Source organism: Hakea prostrata, chromosome 5 (genome assembly GCF_041222555.1).
Source record: "Hakea prostrata isolate BN-2017 chromosome 5, UWA_Hpros_2, whole genome shotgun sequence".
In the NCBI taxonomy this organism is placed as follows: domain Eukaryota; kingdom Viridiplantae; phylum Streptophyta; class Magnoliopsida; order Proteales; family Proteaceae; genus Hakea; species Hakea prostrata.
Window position 1 is genome coordinate 56611038 of NC_142604.1, and position 13005 is coordinate 56624042.

The following is a 13005-nucleotide window of genomic DNA, read 5'->3' on the forward strand; positions in this document are numbered from 1 at the left end:
GGGTGCCTCTCTCCCGAGGGGGGAGGATCGGGACCATATTTCCTCACAACACTAAGTTTTCTTATTGGAGGAGCTTCTCTTTTCTCTAAATTATTATGCGAGTAAAGCCCTATTATGTACCACCCGAACTCCCTTCATGTGGGATTGCTAGCTATTGGTCCTGCTGCAGCCACGATACCACGAATCTTCACACCTGCTTTGTCAGATCTACCCAGCCGGTACTCTATCTAGAATATCCGAGTGTGTGATCCACAGTTTTGAAGATCAAGTTTAGGGCGATTATATTCACATAGCACAATAACACAATCAAGAGCAAGAACAAATCATTGTATTCAATTAATTTAAGAAAAACAATCAAAGTATATATCTTAGAAGGATCACAAAAATATATCAAAGTGCGGAATAAAAGACACCAATAAAAAAGATAACTGTAGAGTATAGCGAAAAATAACTCTACACATAAATGCAGAAGGTAGATCGAATCTCTAAAGTAAGTCTAAAGCTATTACATTTAAAACAAAAGTCTAGGATTATTCTAAATCTTCCATGGGCTCTTCTTCTTCTTTAGTCTTCATCTTGTTCACCTTAGGTTTATGCTCCTGCAACTTTCGATCAGCTTCTAACTCACGATACCACCAACGAATGAGACGATATCTGCTACTATCAATAGGAGCCATCAGTGTGGTCCACATCGGTGTACTGGTCGTATCACAGGTCATAATCTTTTCCAATGATATCCGTAACTGTAACCATATAGGGAAGGGTCTTCCGTACTAGCACACGGGATCTCTTCAATTCCTGCAAAGTCATCTAAAAACATATGCCCCAGAAGGGTGAGCTCAAAAGAACCCAGCAAGTAGTTCAATCACAATAAACAACTACAAGCAGTTCAAAGCAAACATGATGCAATGATATGAGACAATGAATGCAAGTATACTTCTAACTCTAAGTATATTGGTCTCTATTGGAAAACACGCATCAAGATAAATCACCATATTCCTCTGAGTAGGTCTCAAATCACTCTCCCTCAACCTTCTCGGTCTTTTGGGTTCTTCGCGGTAATTGGGTCAATGCATCCTTCTCGAACATTCCATGGCTGGGGTTTAGGTCAACACTATCGCTCACCACCATTAGTATGAGTATTGGTGCGTGTCAAAGTTATACTTGGCCCAATGCAAGTCATCTACTGAGTCACATCTACTTTAGGGTCGGATACGTCAATTCTTCGCTTCCTGCGATCATTTCCGGTACCTTTTCCCCTAGAGTCACCATCTCCTTCCCATCTACGTAGACTCTTAACCTTATTGGTCATTCACACATAATAAACAGGAAGCTCTTGTGTCCCCTCATGCTTCTCGCCTTCTTGGGCGCCCATGAGCCCAAGTCTATTAAATGCAACACTACCAATGAATGGCCCCCACAATGTGATTTGTGTCTTCTCATGGGTTGGATACCGGTCTTGAGTGCTCACAAATCCCCATTGCTGCCACGGGTCACTCGGTCTCGATACCCCTTCCGATAGGGTCAGCTATGACGGGGTTTTCCCTAACCAAACACTTCTAGACCAAACTTAGGTATGTCAACCAATAATTACGGAAAGTGTCCCATACCACCTCCACTGATATCCAATAACAGAAACACCAAAAGGGCATTCCTCATTCCACAACTACAACATAGGCAATCACATCACATCATGATTCCATACATATCACAATATAGTCCAATTCACAATAACATTATTCATAATCAATAACAGTATGTATATCAAATCATGAATAACGTACTATAATTGCAGAAGTTAAACAATATAGAAAAGAGTTCTAAATAGTAGCTAACATATGCAAACGCAATCTAACAAAATTTAGAATTCAATTATGTAAATTGTGAGTGAACGTACTCATCTTATATTCGACTTTGCAACCTTCAAGTAAGAGATCAAAGAGCAAGTCCAAAATCACCTAAACAATTCTAAACAAACATGTATAGAACAAAGGAAACAAACTCTAATGATTGGAGACAAAACGGAGGCAAAATAGAGGTAAGTAGGCACACCTTTGGTCGATGGTCTTGGTAATGATTGGAGACAAAACGGAGGCAAAACAGAGGTAAGTAGGCACACCTTTGGTCGATGGTCTTGGTTGATGTCATCAACCAAGAGGATCGACCAAAGCTACTATGTACAGACAGTAACTTCCAGCTTTGGTAGGAAACTCGTCGAAACACATCGAAACACTCCGAAATTAATAGGAAAATTCGAGAATAACATATAGAAACTATCTATGATGGTCTAAATGTCAACACTGTACTCAAAGTCCATCTTCCAAGTCCAACATCATACAAGTCACCTCTTCTTCCAAAACATACAGGGTCTTCGGATCTACACTATGAATTTTCGGATTAGGATTTTGCACGATTTCACATGCTTGGCATGGTAGAGGGCATGTGTCTTCTTGTAGTGCAACCTACCAACATTGTCCCTAGAAATGCATCCTGATAAGTGACTACATGCCATGGATCTTCTTCCAAAAGCTTAATGTAAACTCCTGTTACTTATAAGTAAACATAAATTTATTAGTGCATTTACCAAAATCATGTGCCATTTGAGCAGATAGATTAAACCCAACTAGTGCTTTTTAATAAACCTGCTCATCACCTTCCACAACATAGCTTTCACCAATCTTTTATAAGGAAATTGGGTTTGAAGATCACAAAATAAAAAATTGAAGAAAGATTGTTGTAGCACTTCCTATATGCAGCAAATAGAAGCAGTTGTGATGCATTCTTTTAAATTGAAGATCTTCAATAAGTAGTTGAATTGGTACCATATTGCTACCAGTTATGAATTACTTCAAATTTAACCATACAAAAACACTTTCCACATACTATAGAAGCTGTATTAATCATAAGTCATGACAATTAGCTAAATCAATATTCAATATAGAATAAAGTAGAGAAACAGCTTGGTCAATAATAACTAGATCAGTTCACGGAACTATGCTTAACTCAATGCCAGCTTCCCTCTTCCTTTTTTCCCCCTCTATCAGGAAAATGATCTATTATTATGGTTGTCACGAGACAAATGAAGCCTGCACATGAAGACCTAATTCATGATACCCCTCCCCTGGTCTATCAGGAAAAGACGTTATATACTAGTGTTTCTAAATAAAAAAATATTGAAAAATATGGCGTAATGTCTTAGAAAGTTTCATCAGGAGAAAAAAGACAAAAGAAAAATGAAGAACCATCTCAAGGAAGTATGCAGCTCTCTCTCTCTCTCTCATCAAAATATATTATACCATTGTTTCTCTTTCGTTCATAGATTTGAGAATGAAATAACCATTTGCAGCTCTCTCTCTCTCTCTTTCAGTTATTTGAGAATGAAGAAGCAAATGCAAGACGAGAATGCAAATGTAGTAAGAACCGTAACCTCTCTCTGTGAACTGATCTCTTTCTCTTGTTCGCACGATCTCTCTCTCTCTCTCTCGTTCGCCGTTCTGAAGAATGAAGAAGAAGAAGAAGAAAGTAAAACAGGGCTTTTTCCCTTGATTTGGCATTTTGAAATTTCAGTCAGTTTCGGTTCGGTTCGGTCCAGAACTGGGTTTGGAACCGTTGAGCCAGAACGGTCTACCGGTTTGGTTCACTTAAATGTCCAGAAATACCACATGCCTTTAATCAATGGTTCCAATTCATTTCGGTGACGTGGCATCATCCACACCGTTCTCAGCTTAGGCTGCGTTTGTTTGCAAAGGTGGGGTGGGAAAAAAAAACATGTGGGTCCCACATGTAGTGGGGTGAGGGAGAAGAAAAGGAAAGGAAAGGGTTTTGTGGAAAAGTGATGGGGTGGGTCCCACTTTTTACTTTTCCCAACTTTTCCACAAAATCCCACCAAATATGTGGGGTTTTAAAATAGCATGGGGTGGGAAAGTTGAACTGCCACATCAGCAGACAAGGTTCGTTGATTCAAGGAACCTTGTCTCCCACTTTCCCACCCCAAGCAACCAAACACTCTACCATTTTAGGATTTAAAGGAAAAGTAAGAAATCTACACATTTTTCAAGAATTTTCCCACCCCTTTTTTCCCACCCCACCTTTATTCCAGCAAACAAACGCAGCCTGACTGAACGTAGTACTTTCCCAGGTATGACGTCCGACGGTTAGAACTCTATTTACCTTTTTATCCTTCTCAACTAGGGGTGTCAACAATGCGGTTTTGGGGCGTTTCGTGTTGGGCGCAAAGGTTTCAGGCTGAAATATATATAGCCAAATACGACCCATTAGAAAAATAACGGTTTGGGGCCAATTTCAGTTTGGTGTGGTTTGGGCTCGGGCTAACTAACTTTTTTGGGTTAACAATTTAGACTCGGGTTGACTAATAGTTTATGGTGTGCAAGAAGAAGAACAAGAACAAGAAAAACCAATTGAGCACCCTACAACAAAAGTCAAAATTCCATGCAAAGCAAAATTGCTATTGGTCAATTTCCATTAAAAAATTAAAAGTTATTCCACGTTGTAGAAAACCCACCCACCTATAGAAACCAAGAACCTAGACAGTAAGTAGTAACATAGAGATTGCAAGCTCATTCCTCAGGCTCCACTAAATGGTACTTAAAAAACAAATCTTCAAACCAAAAACACTTTTGAATTCCCATTTTTGCTACGATTGATTGTTTTGAAATTGGGTTCTTGTTTTGTGAAAATGTATATATTTTTTTCTCCCTACTATGAAATCCATTTTGTTTTTGGGTTGATATTTAGTTTGATAAATACATCTAGGTTGGATAAGTATTTACTCAATTTAAACAAACTTAATACATTCAATTGGACTTTCATACTTAAGCCTTCTGATTGTCCCTTAAACGTAGTAGAATGATTATTTGATCTTTGAATTCATGCTTAATTTTGTTAATTTGCTAATTGTCTATACCAACTACCTAGTGGTAATATGATGATTCCAATACTATATAAATTAAAACTACAAAACAAGTTGTAAACGGGTTGCGGTATGGGTTCGGGCTAGTGCGGGCTCCGCCACCCTCAGCCCATTAAGGTTTAGTTTGGGCCAGTTCAGGCTATAACAGGTCTGTGCTGTTCGGTTTTAGCGGTTCGGGCTACAAATTGACACCCCTATCCTCAAGCTTGTCCCCAGATGCCGAACTGTCAACCCTAAACCACTGCTGCTAAGCAAAGAGTAGAATTTCAGTTTTAAAGACGGTTTTGACCAAGCCAAAAACCTGAGATATGGTGGTTTCAAATGAAATTTCAGTTAAAAATTGAAACTTATTCCTACAACATTCATCAGTAAGTTTCACTGTTTCAGTCCTTTTATGGGTTTTTAATCTAATTTTTTGCCTAAACCTATTTAAAACATAATGAATACAATGTAATTGGCATTTTGTTTATAATAATAATAATTAAAAAAAAAATAAGGAAAAAATTATCATTCAAGTACACTATCACATGAAAAGTTTTGAGAAATACAAACTTTATAAAATTGAACACACAATTATAAATCATAGTCCGAAACTAAACAGATATTAATCCCATAGCCATACAAGACCATTTAAGCGATCTACAAAGCAAAAATTGAAAAATGGGAAGTTTTGAGGAAAACCTTGCAAAAATCTTCCAAAATTCCCAAAAAAAAAAGGAGCAAATAGTGTGATGGAAGACATAGGAATGACTGGAATTAGATAATAAAAAAATGTGTTGAAATTACAAAAAAATCAGCAAAAAAGGGGTTGCAGGTCGAAGCAACCTTCATGAAAGTCTCAAAACCAATCGAAATCTCGCAAATCTAAATTCACCACAGGTTTCATTTCAATTTTCTTCAACCGAAATTTGCACCACACTCCTAGTGATGCACAAAATCTTGCTAGATTTTGATAAAATTTTAAAAATTTGGTTGTCTCAACCTCGACAATACAAAACAAGGTCTGAAACGAAATTTATTTGGGGTCCTCCTCATAAAGTGACAAATAGTCACCGAAAAAATGAGGAAAATGATATTTATCTCTAGCCACAATATTTGATTAAGTGAAAGAGAGAAAATCTCTCTTGATCTCTCTAAATCTCGTATGGGTGACAATCCATTAATGAGGTAGGCACTTTCTTTGACAAAATTCATCATTCTTTCTCTCACCCACCTATTTATGACAAAGGAGACAAAAACAATAAATAAGAAAAGTTTTGTTTTTCTCTCTTTTAACATCCCCCTCCATCTATAAATAGGAGTGGGGGGTTTGCTTGAGATACGAACAAGAGAGCGAGTGATGGGTGTCGAATCCACCAAAGATAATCCTTCTCTCAACTGAATTTGTATTAGTAGTGAGTAGGGTCGAATCCACAGAGATTGGTGAAGATTTATTCTTAAATAAAAATTGGGGAGTTTTGAATCAACAAATTAAAAAAAAATAAACGAATGCATTAGTTAACAAAAAAATTAGAATAATAAAAACTTTCGATCAAGATTCAACTTCAGAATTGATTCTCTCAATTGATCATTGACTTAAAAAATAAAAACTTTAATTTCGGGTAGATTGGTTATGGTCATTGAGTATCAGTCCTCTAACAACCAATCTTTCCCTACTTTATTGATAACCTTCGGATCTGTCCTTTGAGTTATTCCCTAATTAATAAACATAACCTTCGGATCTGTCCTTTGAGTTATGTCTATTAATCGCATAAACAATTAAAAGACCCAATCCCCAGTCAATAAACCCGGAAAAGCCTTGTTTATTTAAACTAGGATATATATTCTCATAGCAAACTCTCCAGGGCATTGATTACCCATTCGAGAATGCTATTTGTCACTATATAAGAATAATAAATAATTATTCTAATTGACTAAGTATTGTATTAATCATAAAACAACAGGCCTCTTGTCTAAGGATTAATACAATAACATAATAAATATGGAAAACGCATAAATACCTGAGAATTAAAGAAAACTAATTATCCGAAGTCTCACAATTGGCGAAAATCAAACTTCCATTAATCTTAATCGAAAGCTAGAATTAGCTGGACATGGAAAGTAAAAACAAAGAAATGAAAATAGAAAATATTGTGCCGTTCTTCCTCAGGACTGTGGCTTCCTCTTGTTGTAGCTTGTGTGTCTTCTTCAATCTCTGAAAATGAGTTCCTTCTTGTAGAGGATTCTTGTCAATTCTGCATTCTTTCCAATTCTGTTATTTCCATCGTTCGCTTTGGCAATGCAATTCTTCCCAATTCAGTTGTTTTCTTTCTTCATCTTGGCCAATGCAATGGTTTCCAATTTAGTCACTTTCCAATTCAGCTTCTTCCTTAGATGTCTGATCGCAAAAGAGAACGAAATATTTGCTTGTTGAATTAAAACTTTTTACGAAAATCCTTCTGATTTGGACAAAGATCAAACCTCTAGCTTTGGACATAATCAAATCTTCCATCTTAGTTTGGGTGTGATTCTTTGATTTGATTTAAAAATGTGCCAATATGGTTCTAACCATTCTTTTTATAGATTTGAAATTCAAATGCTATAATCTGTCCATATCCAAATAAAACAACCAATTAGTCTCATTAAAATACAAAGGATTTGATATAATATTAATGCAATTAAATGATCTATCAACGAGAGAACTCATCAAGTACAAGGTTCTGAGAGTTGAGTGAAGTGTATCTGTGTTGGAGTAGTGGGTTTGAAACTCTTCAAGGGTTGAGAGTGTGAGTTGAGAGAGGGTGTACAAGGGTATCGAGTTTCGGGTATAGGATTGGTTTGGTTATAAATCTAAACACTATACAAGTGTTGTATTTGTACTATCTCATGGTGAAAAGTCTCATTATGCCCGTGATATAGGCAAAGTCGAACCACGTATATTTTTGTGTCTGTGTTCTTTTTGTAATCATTATTTTATCTTTTACGTGGGTCCCGCACAATTACTATCTACGTGGACCCCACACATACACTATTCATAGACATTATTCACGAATACCTTTGTTGTATTTCTTTTTCTTCGTCAATTTTTTACACGGGTGGGAAAAGAGTGAACCGTCTTTGATATTTTTTTCTCAATAATTTAAATAGTCAGCTTGGATCCCTTCTATTCCATCCCATTCGATTCCCCTTAGTCTCTTCAAAGATCCTTTTATCAAATGGGTTAATCAGTTGTGATCTAATGGCGAGTGGGATATTAGGCTGCTTAAGAGCTTGTTACCTTCTTACTTTGCTATCAAGATTCTCCATTCCAAGCTATCTTCGGCAGATAACCATTGGTTTAGTACGCTCTCCAAATTAGGCTCATTTTTCTATACAGCGGACTGCTCTGTATCTTTCTCCTAATTCTAATTTTCGCGGAGTCAAGTATCTAAAATGGTGGAAGCTCTTTTAAGTTTTTTAAACTTCATCTAGGTATAAAATTTTCTGCGGAAGTTGCTAAATAATGGCCTGCCTAGCTATTAAGGGGAAACAGCAAAATGATACAATAATGCTGATACGGGTTGTCCTTTTATGTGCTCACCGTTTAGAATCATTATGGCATCTATTTTTAAGTTGCTGTTATGCGAAACATGTGCTCAATAGCAGGGCCTTTGGGTATTGCTTCTCAGTTTTTGGTGGCTGATTTATTTGTATATTGGGAAAGCTAGGAATGCTTGTGTTAAGAAAGGGAGAAATTTTTTACCAACAAAAAAGAAAGAAAGGGAGAAATTTCATCCAAGTAAAGTCGGTACACTTTTTTTTTTTTTTGGCTTAATGAACTGCATCTATCTTCTCCTGTTTCTGGTGTACATATAACTTCCGGAATCCAGGAAGTTCCTTCTCTCTCTAGGGGCATTACTTCTGTTGATGATTGGCACAAAGTAATGTATCCAACTTTGGTTGTTAAAGGTGTCTGAGTCCCTCTTGCGGATCGGTGGCAGTGGGGCTATTTATTTATTTATTATTATTTTTTAATTATCCTGAATGGATGTTGTGTGGTTAAGAGTTATGAATAAAGAGTTTGATTCAAAGGCTGAAGCTGTGTTAGTGCAAGAAATATGATCTTGACCACATGGTTTGCTTCTGATTCAGCCTCTGCTCCTGAAACCAAAAGAATGTGAAAGTGGGCCGCCTCTGAGGACGGGAAGCCACCTCCGACGATCGAGTTAGTCCAGGCCAAATAATCAGAGACTCCATTAAAGAGTAAAGAGCCCCCAGAGATGATGAAGATCATGCTCTTGAAGGGTCAGAAAGGTAATGAAGGATGGCTGGAGTGTGTAGAGCTTACCCCGTTCAAGCATGGTGAGGAATTATATAATTGAGCCATACCTCAAAAGATAGTATGCTTCATAGCCCTTGGATGCTGATTTGATGAGATGGAAGGTGGAAATGGCCTTTGCGGTTTAAGGGCTCCAGGCGTGAATAAGAGAGTCGCCATAGCTGCCAGGGCGTCCCATCAGAGGGCTACGTCTCAGTGACCTCTTTGTTTGACGCGGTGGAAATCCATGAAAAGAGCTGGGTATGCTGCCATCCCAAGGCTCGAAAAGATCTTTACGTGTGTCAGGCTTCTGACAGGGGCAGCCAGTTGCAGGGTAACGGGACCCACACATCATGATTCTTGCCACGTAGAACGCTCTTGCCTTGCTAGGAGAGAGAATTCGGGTTTGGGCCCTCAGGCCACTTCTCGGGAGGAGAAGCCTTGGTGCTGCCGCTGTTCGAAGAGGAGCCTAGGCCCAGCAGATGGATCTGGGCTGACCCATGAACTAGTTCTTTGGACTGAGGGGTTATGACGATATCACATGGTGCCAAGGATGCAGTACACAGGGGCTTAAGGGAAGTCTCATCCGGCTATAGTTTTTTCAACTCAGTACTTCAAGTCCCACTGGGGCATCTGTGGCTCTATTTTCTTGTTCCCATTTTTTTGGACTTGGCCAAGGAACTCTCTACTGTTACTTTTTGTGATATTTTGTTAGTTGATCTTCGTATTGCCTCAGAATCTTGTATTCTTTGGAATGTACAACAGATGACTTAGACTCTGTTGTACTTCGAGAGTTTTCTTCTGGGAAAAAAAATGAATTTGAATATTTTGATGAAATTTCAAGAATTTCAAGGGATTGTATAATAGAAATTATAATCAAAATTTGACTATTTCTCAATATTTTTTCTTGTATTTTAATAAAAAATTCTACATTTTCTTGTATATCTAGGCTTAGATTTATAAAAATACATAATCCAGTTTCGTCTCCATGCAACCATATACATGTACAAATCAAGATCACCAGTTTGTGTAAGGTTCTAGTAAAAAAGTAACCTGGTCATTGCATAAGTTGATCTCAAATTAAGTTATACGCCAAAAATCAAACCCGTACAGGATTTTATTTGCGGCAGCGATTGCTATCAACAGCGAGCCTTTTATGATCTCGTCACTGTATAAGAATAAATCTAAAGGTTTTGAAAGAAAATACAAGTGTTTGTGTTTGTTTATATATATACATACATTACAATTTTTTATTTTATTTTTTACTATATTTAAAGGTTTACTATTTCGTAAATTTATAAAATGAAACCCCAAATTCTAAGTCCCTATTTCTTGGACCTTAATTGGAGAATAGGAAATAAAAATGGATGTGTGAAATCTGATGGAATAAACAGCCTGAGCATGAGAAATCATAAAGGAATGGCTTGCTGTAGGTATAAAATTTGAACGAGAGGTGTGGATACAAGAAGATTAATCTCTTTCTTACCAAAAAAAAATATATATATATTAGTTTCATCTTGGCTTCCGTCCATCTTGGACATACTCCAACTACAGCATAGAATCACTCATACTTTTTCCCAAGGTTTTAAGTATCCCACAATACCATATGATACTAGCCGATTCGTATCCATATTTGACCCACCCGATATGACACATCTCAATACATCTCTCCATTGAATGACACTAAATACATTAGCTAGAGTGATACAATACTCGATACAGGACGATACTTCTCTTAAAATCACCTGACTGATAGGATACTCGATACCGATACTTAAACCTTGCTTTTTCGTAGGTTTCTAAGCTTATCGTCTATCTACAAATAGTCATTTTAAATACAAAACAAAGACGTGGAAAAATGAGAGGAAATAACTGCAGAATAACTACTACTTCGGACGAATAGCTCCATCTCAACAGGTCTCGAACATTTACTTTTCATTTTATTTTCAAAGACGGTTTTGGAACTGAGAGACTGAGGCTCTTTTTGGTATCAATTCTCATTCTCTATTATGCCTATTTAAAATAAATAAGTACAAGAATTCATTATTAGTCAAGAATGAAAAATGGTTTGGTGAATTTTATCGAAAATAAATTATGAAATGAAAAATAAGTTTGGTGTTAAGATAAAAAAATTGTTAAAAAATGATAGTAAACAAGTGAGAAAAGAAGGAAAAAGTATGGTTGTTATAAAAGAATGTGTATTGACTATTTTACCCTCATCTTCCTTATAAAACTTTAAGTAACTTACACAAATGAAGATAATGAAATTCTCATTATAATCCATAATGGACAAAAAGTTCATTATGGATTTTGGAGGTTTTTCTATTATTTTAAATAAAAATAAAATTAAGAATAGATGCCAAACAATTTAAAATAATGAAAATTTCTCATAATTGACAATGATAATTGATACCAAAAAGAGCCTAAGACAGAATCCTTGCATCCTTGGCTTGTCTCCAACTAGGATTTTTAAATTAGGGATTTAGAATTGGGTGGAACCAGGGATTTCATTTTATACATTTACAAAATAGAAAACCTTTAAATGTACAAAGAAAAACTCATATTTACCCCTGCACTTCCTTTCATAGTGAGATCATAATTACTCACTATTGGCAGTCGTCACTGCGGCAAATAAAAATCGCTAAAACATCTTAAAACCTATCAAAACACTCGACCAAACATGGTACTTCATTTTGCCATGTTTAACTAGATTTTTCGTGAAATCTTGGTTATCTTGACCTTGTCTTGATACTAAGAAGAGCGGAGATTTTAAACTTTGCTCCTACCAGCATGCCTGTGCTGCCCCCACCTCCTTTGAGGAGAGAGAAGCAAATGGGAGTGTTGGCATCGAGCACACTAACAGCCACTCGCTTCATTCCTCCGTCTGTTTCACACGGTCGAACTAATGAATTATCATGTAATGAATAATGAATTGTTACTTTTCACTAGGCATAAAGATGGGGATAAAACCATACAAAACAAACGGGCTAACATGTACTTGCAAGATGAGCTTTCAATGACACTTCCCATTGCCGTCACCAAACAAGAAGATCCAGCGGTCTAAATGGTGGAAATGACTCCATTTCGATCCAACTTCTCTCATTTACAGTCAAAGGTGAAAACGGGAAAAATGTACAAGAGAGGAAGAGTAAACAGCCAGTAAGATAAAGGCAAGCACCATGCACCCCCCCCCCCTTCCCCCAGCATCAACTGATATGGTCCTTCATCCAGTTGTCAATATTACTTTCATCTTCCCTTCTGATTGGATCTAACACCAGGATCTGGAAATATGAACTCTTGTGGAGGTTCTTCTTCTGGAATCTGCAGAAAGTAATACTATTCAGTATCTACAGAACAATATACAAGAAATCCCGGCCCCAAAGTGCAGTGATAAGACCATACCTCTGTTGGTTTCAGCTCGTGATGTAAAATAGCAAGAAAAGAAAAGGTTAAACATGATAAACTAATAAAGCGCACGCCAATGACTCCAAATAACCATAAATATGCCATTATAATATCACCACCACCAACAACCAACCACCAGAGAGAGAGAGAGAGAGAGAGAGAGAGAGAGAGAGCTAAAAGAACTCTTATGACACCAATGTTTTGGTGTCACCAGCTTATCTCATGTGGATAAGCCCATTTTGGAAGGTAAAGCAATTTCAGTCACTAATCTATTTGGATATTATTTCCTTTACCTCCCCAGGTTCCCAGTCTTTTAGCCAAATCCTTCCATCCCCAGCAGTAACATCTATTTTCTTGCTATCCCTGCAGAAACAGGATGCCGAACCAATGGTGA

The 13005-nt window shown here is 37.1% G+C and overlaps 1 protein-coding gene across 1 annotated transcript in view; it reads right to left on the reverse strand.

The window, feature by feature from the left end:
- Positions 1–12410: 12410 nt before the first annotated feature.
- LOC149016701 (Zinc finger C-x8-C-x5-C-x3-H type family protein) overlaps positions 12411–13005 on the reverse strand; it is a 45148-nt gene continuing 44553 nt past the window's right edge. Inside the window, exons 9-10 of the mRNA XM_089154777.1 lie at positions 12905–12974; positions 12411–12527 (exon numbers count right to left, since the gene is read on the reverse strand). Of these exons, the coding sequence (XP_089010903.1) occupies positions 12453–12527; positions 12905–12974 (145 nt within the window). The 3' untranslated portion in view covers positions 12411–12452. The remainder of the gene's footprint in view (positions 12528–12904; positions 12975–13005) is intronic.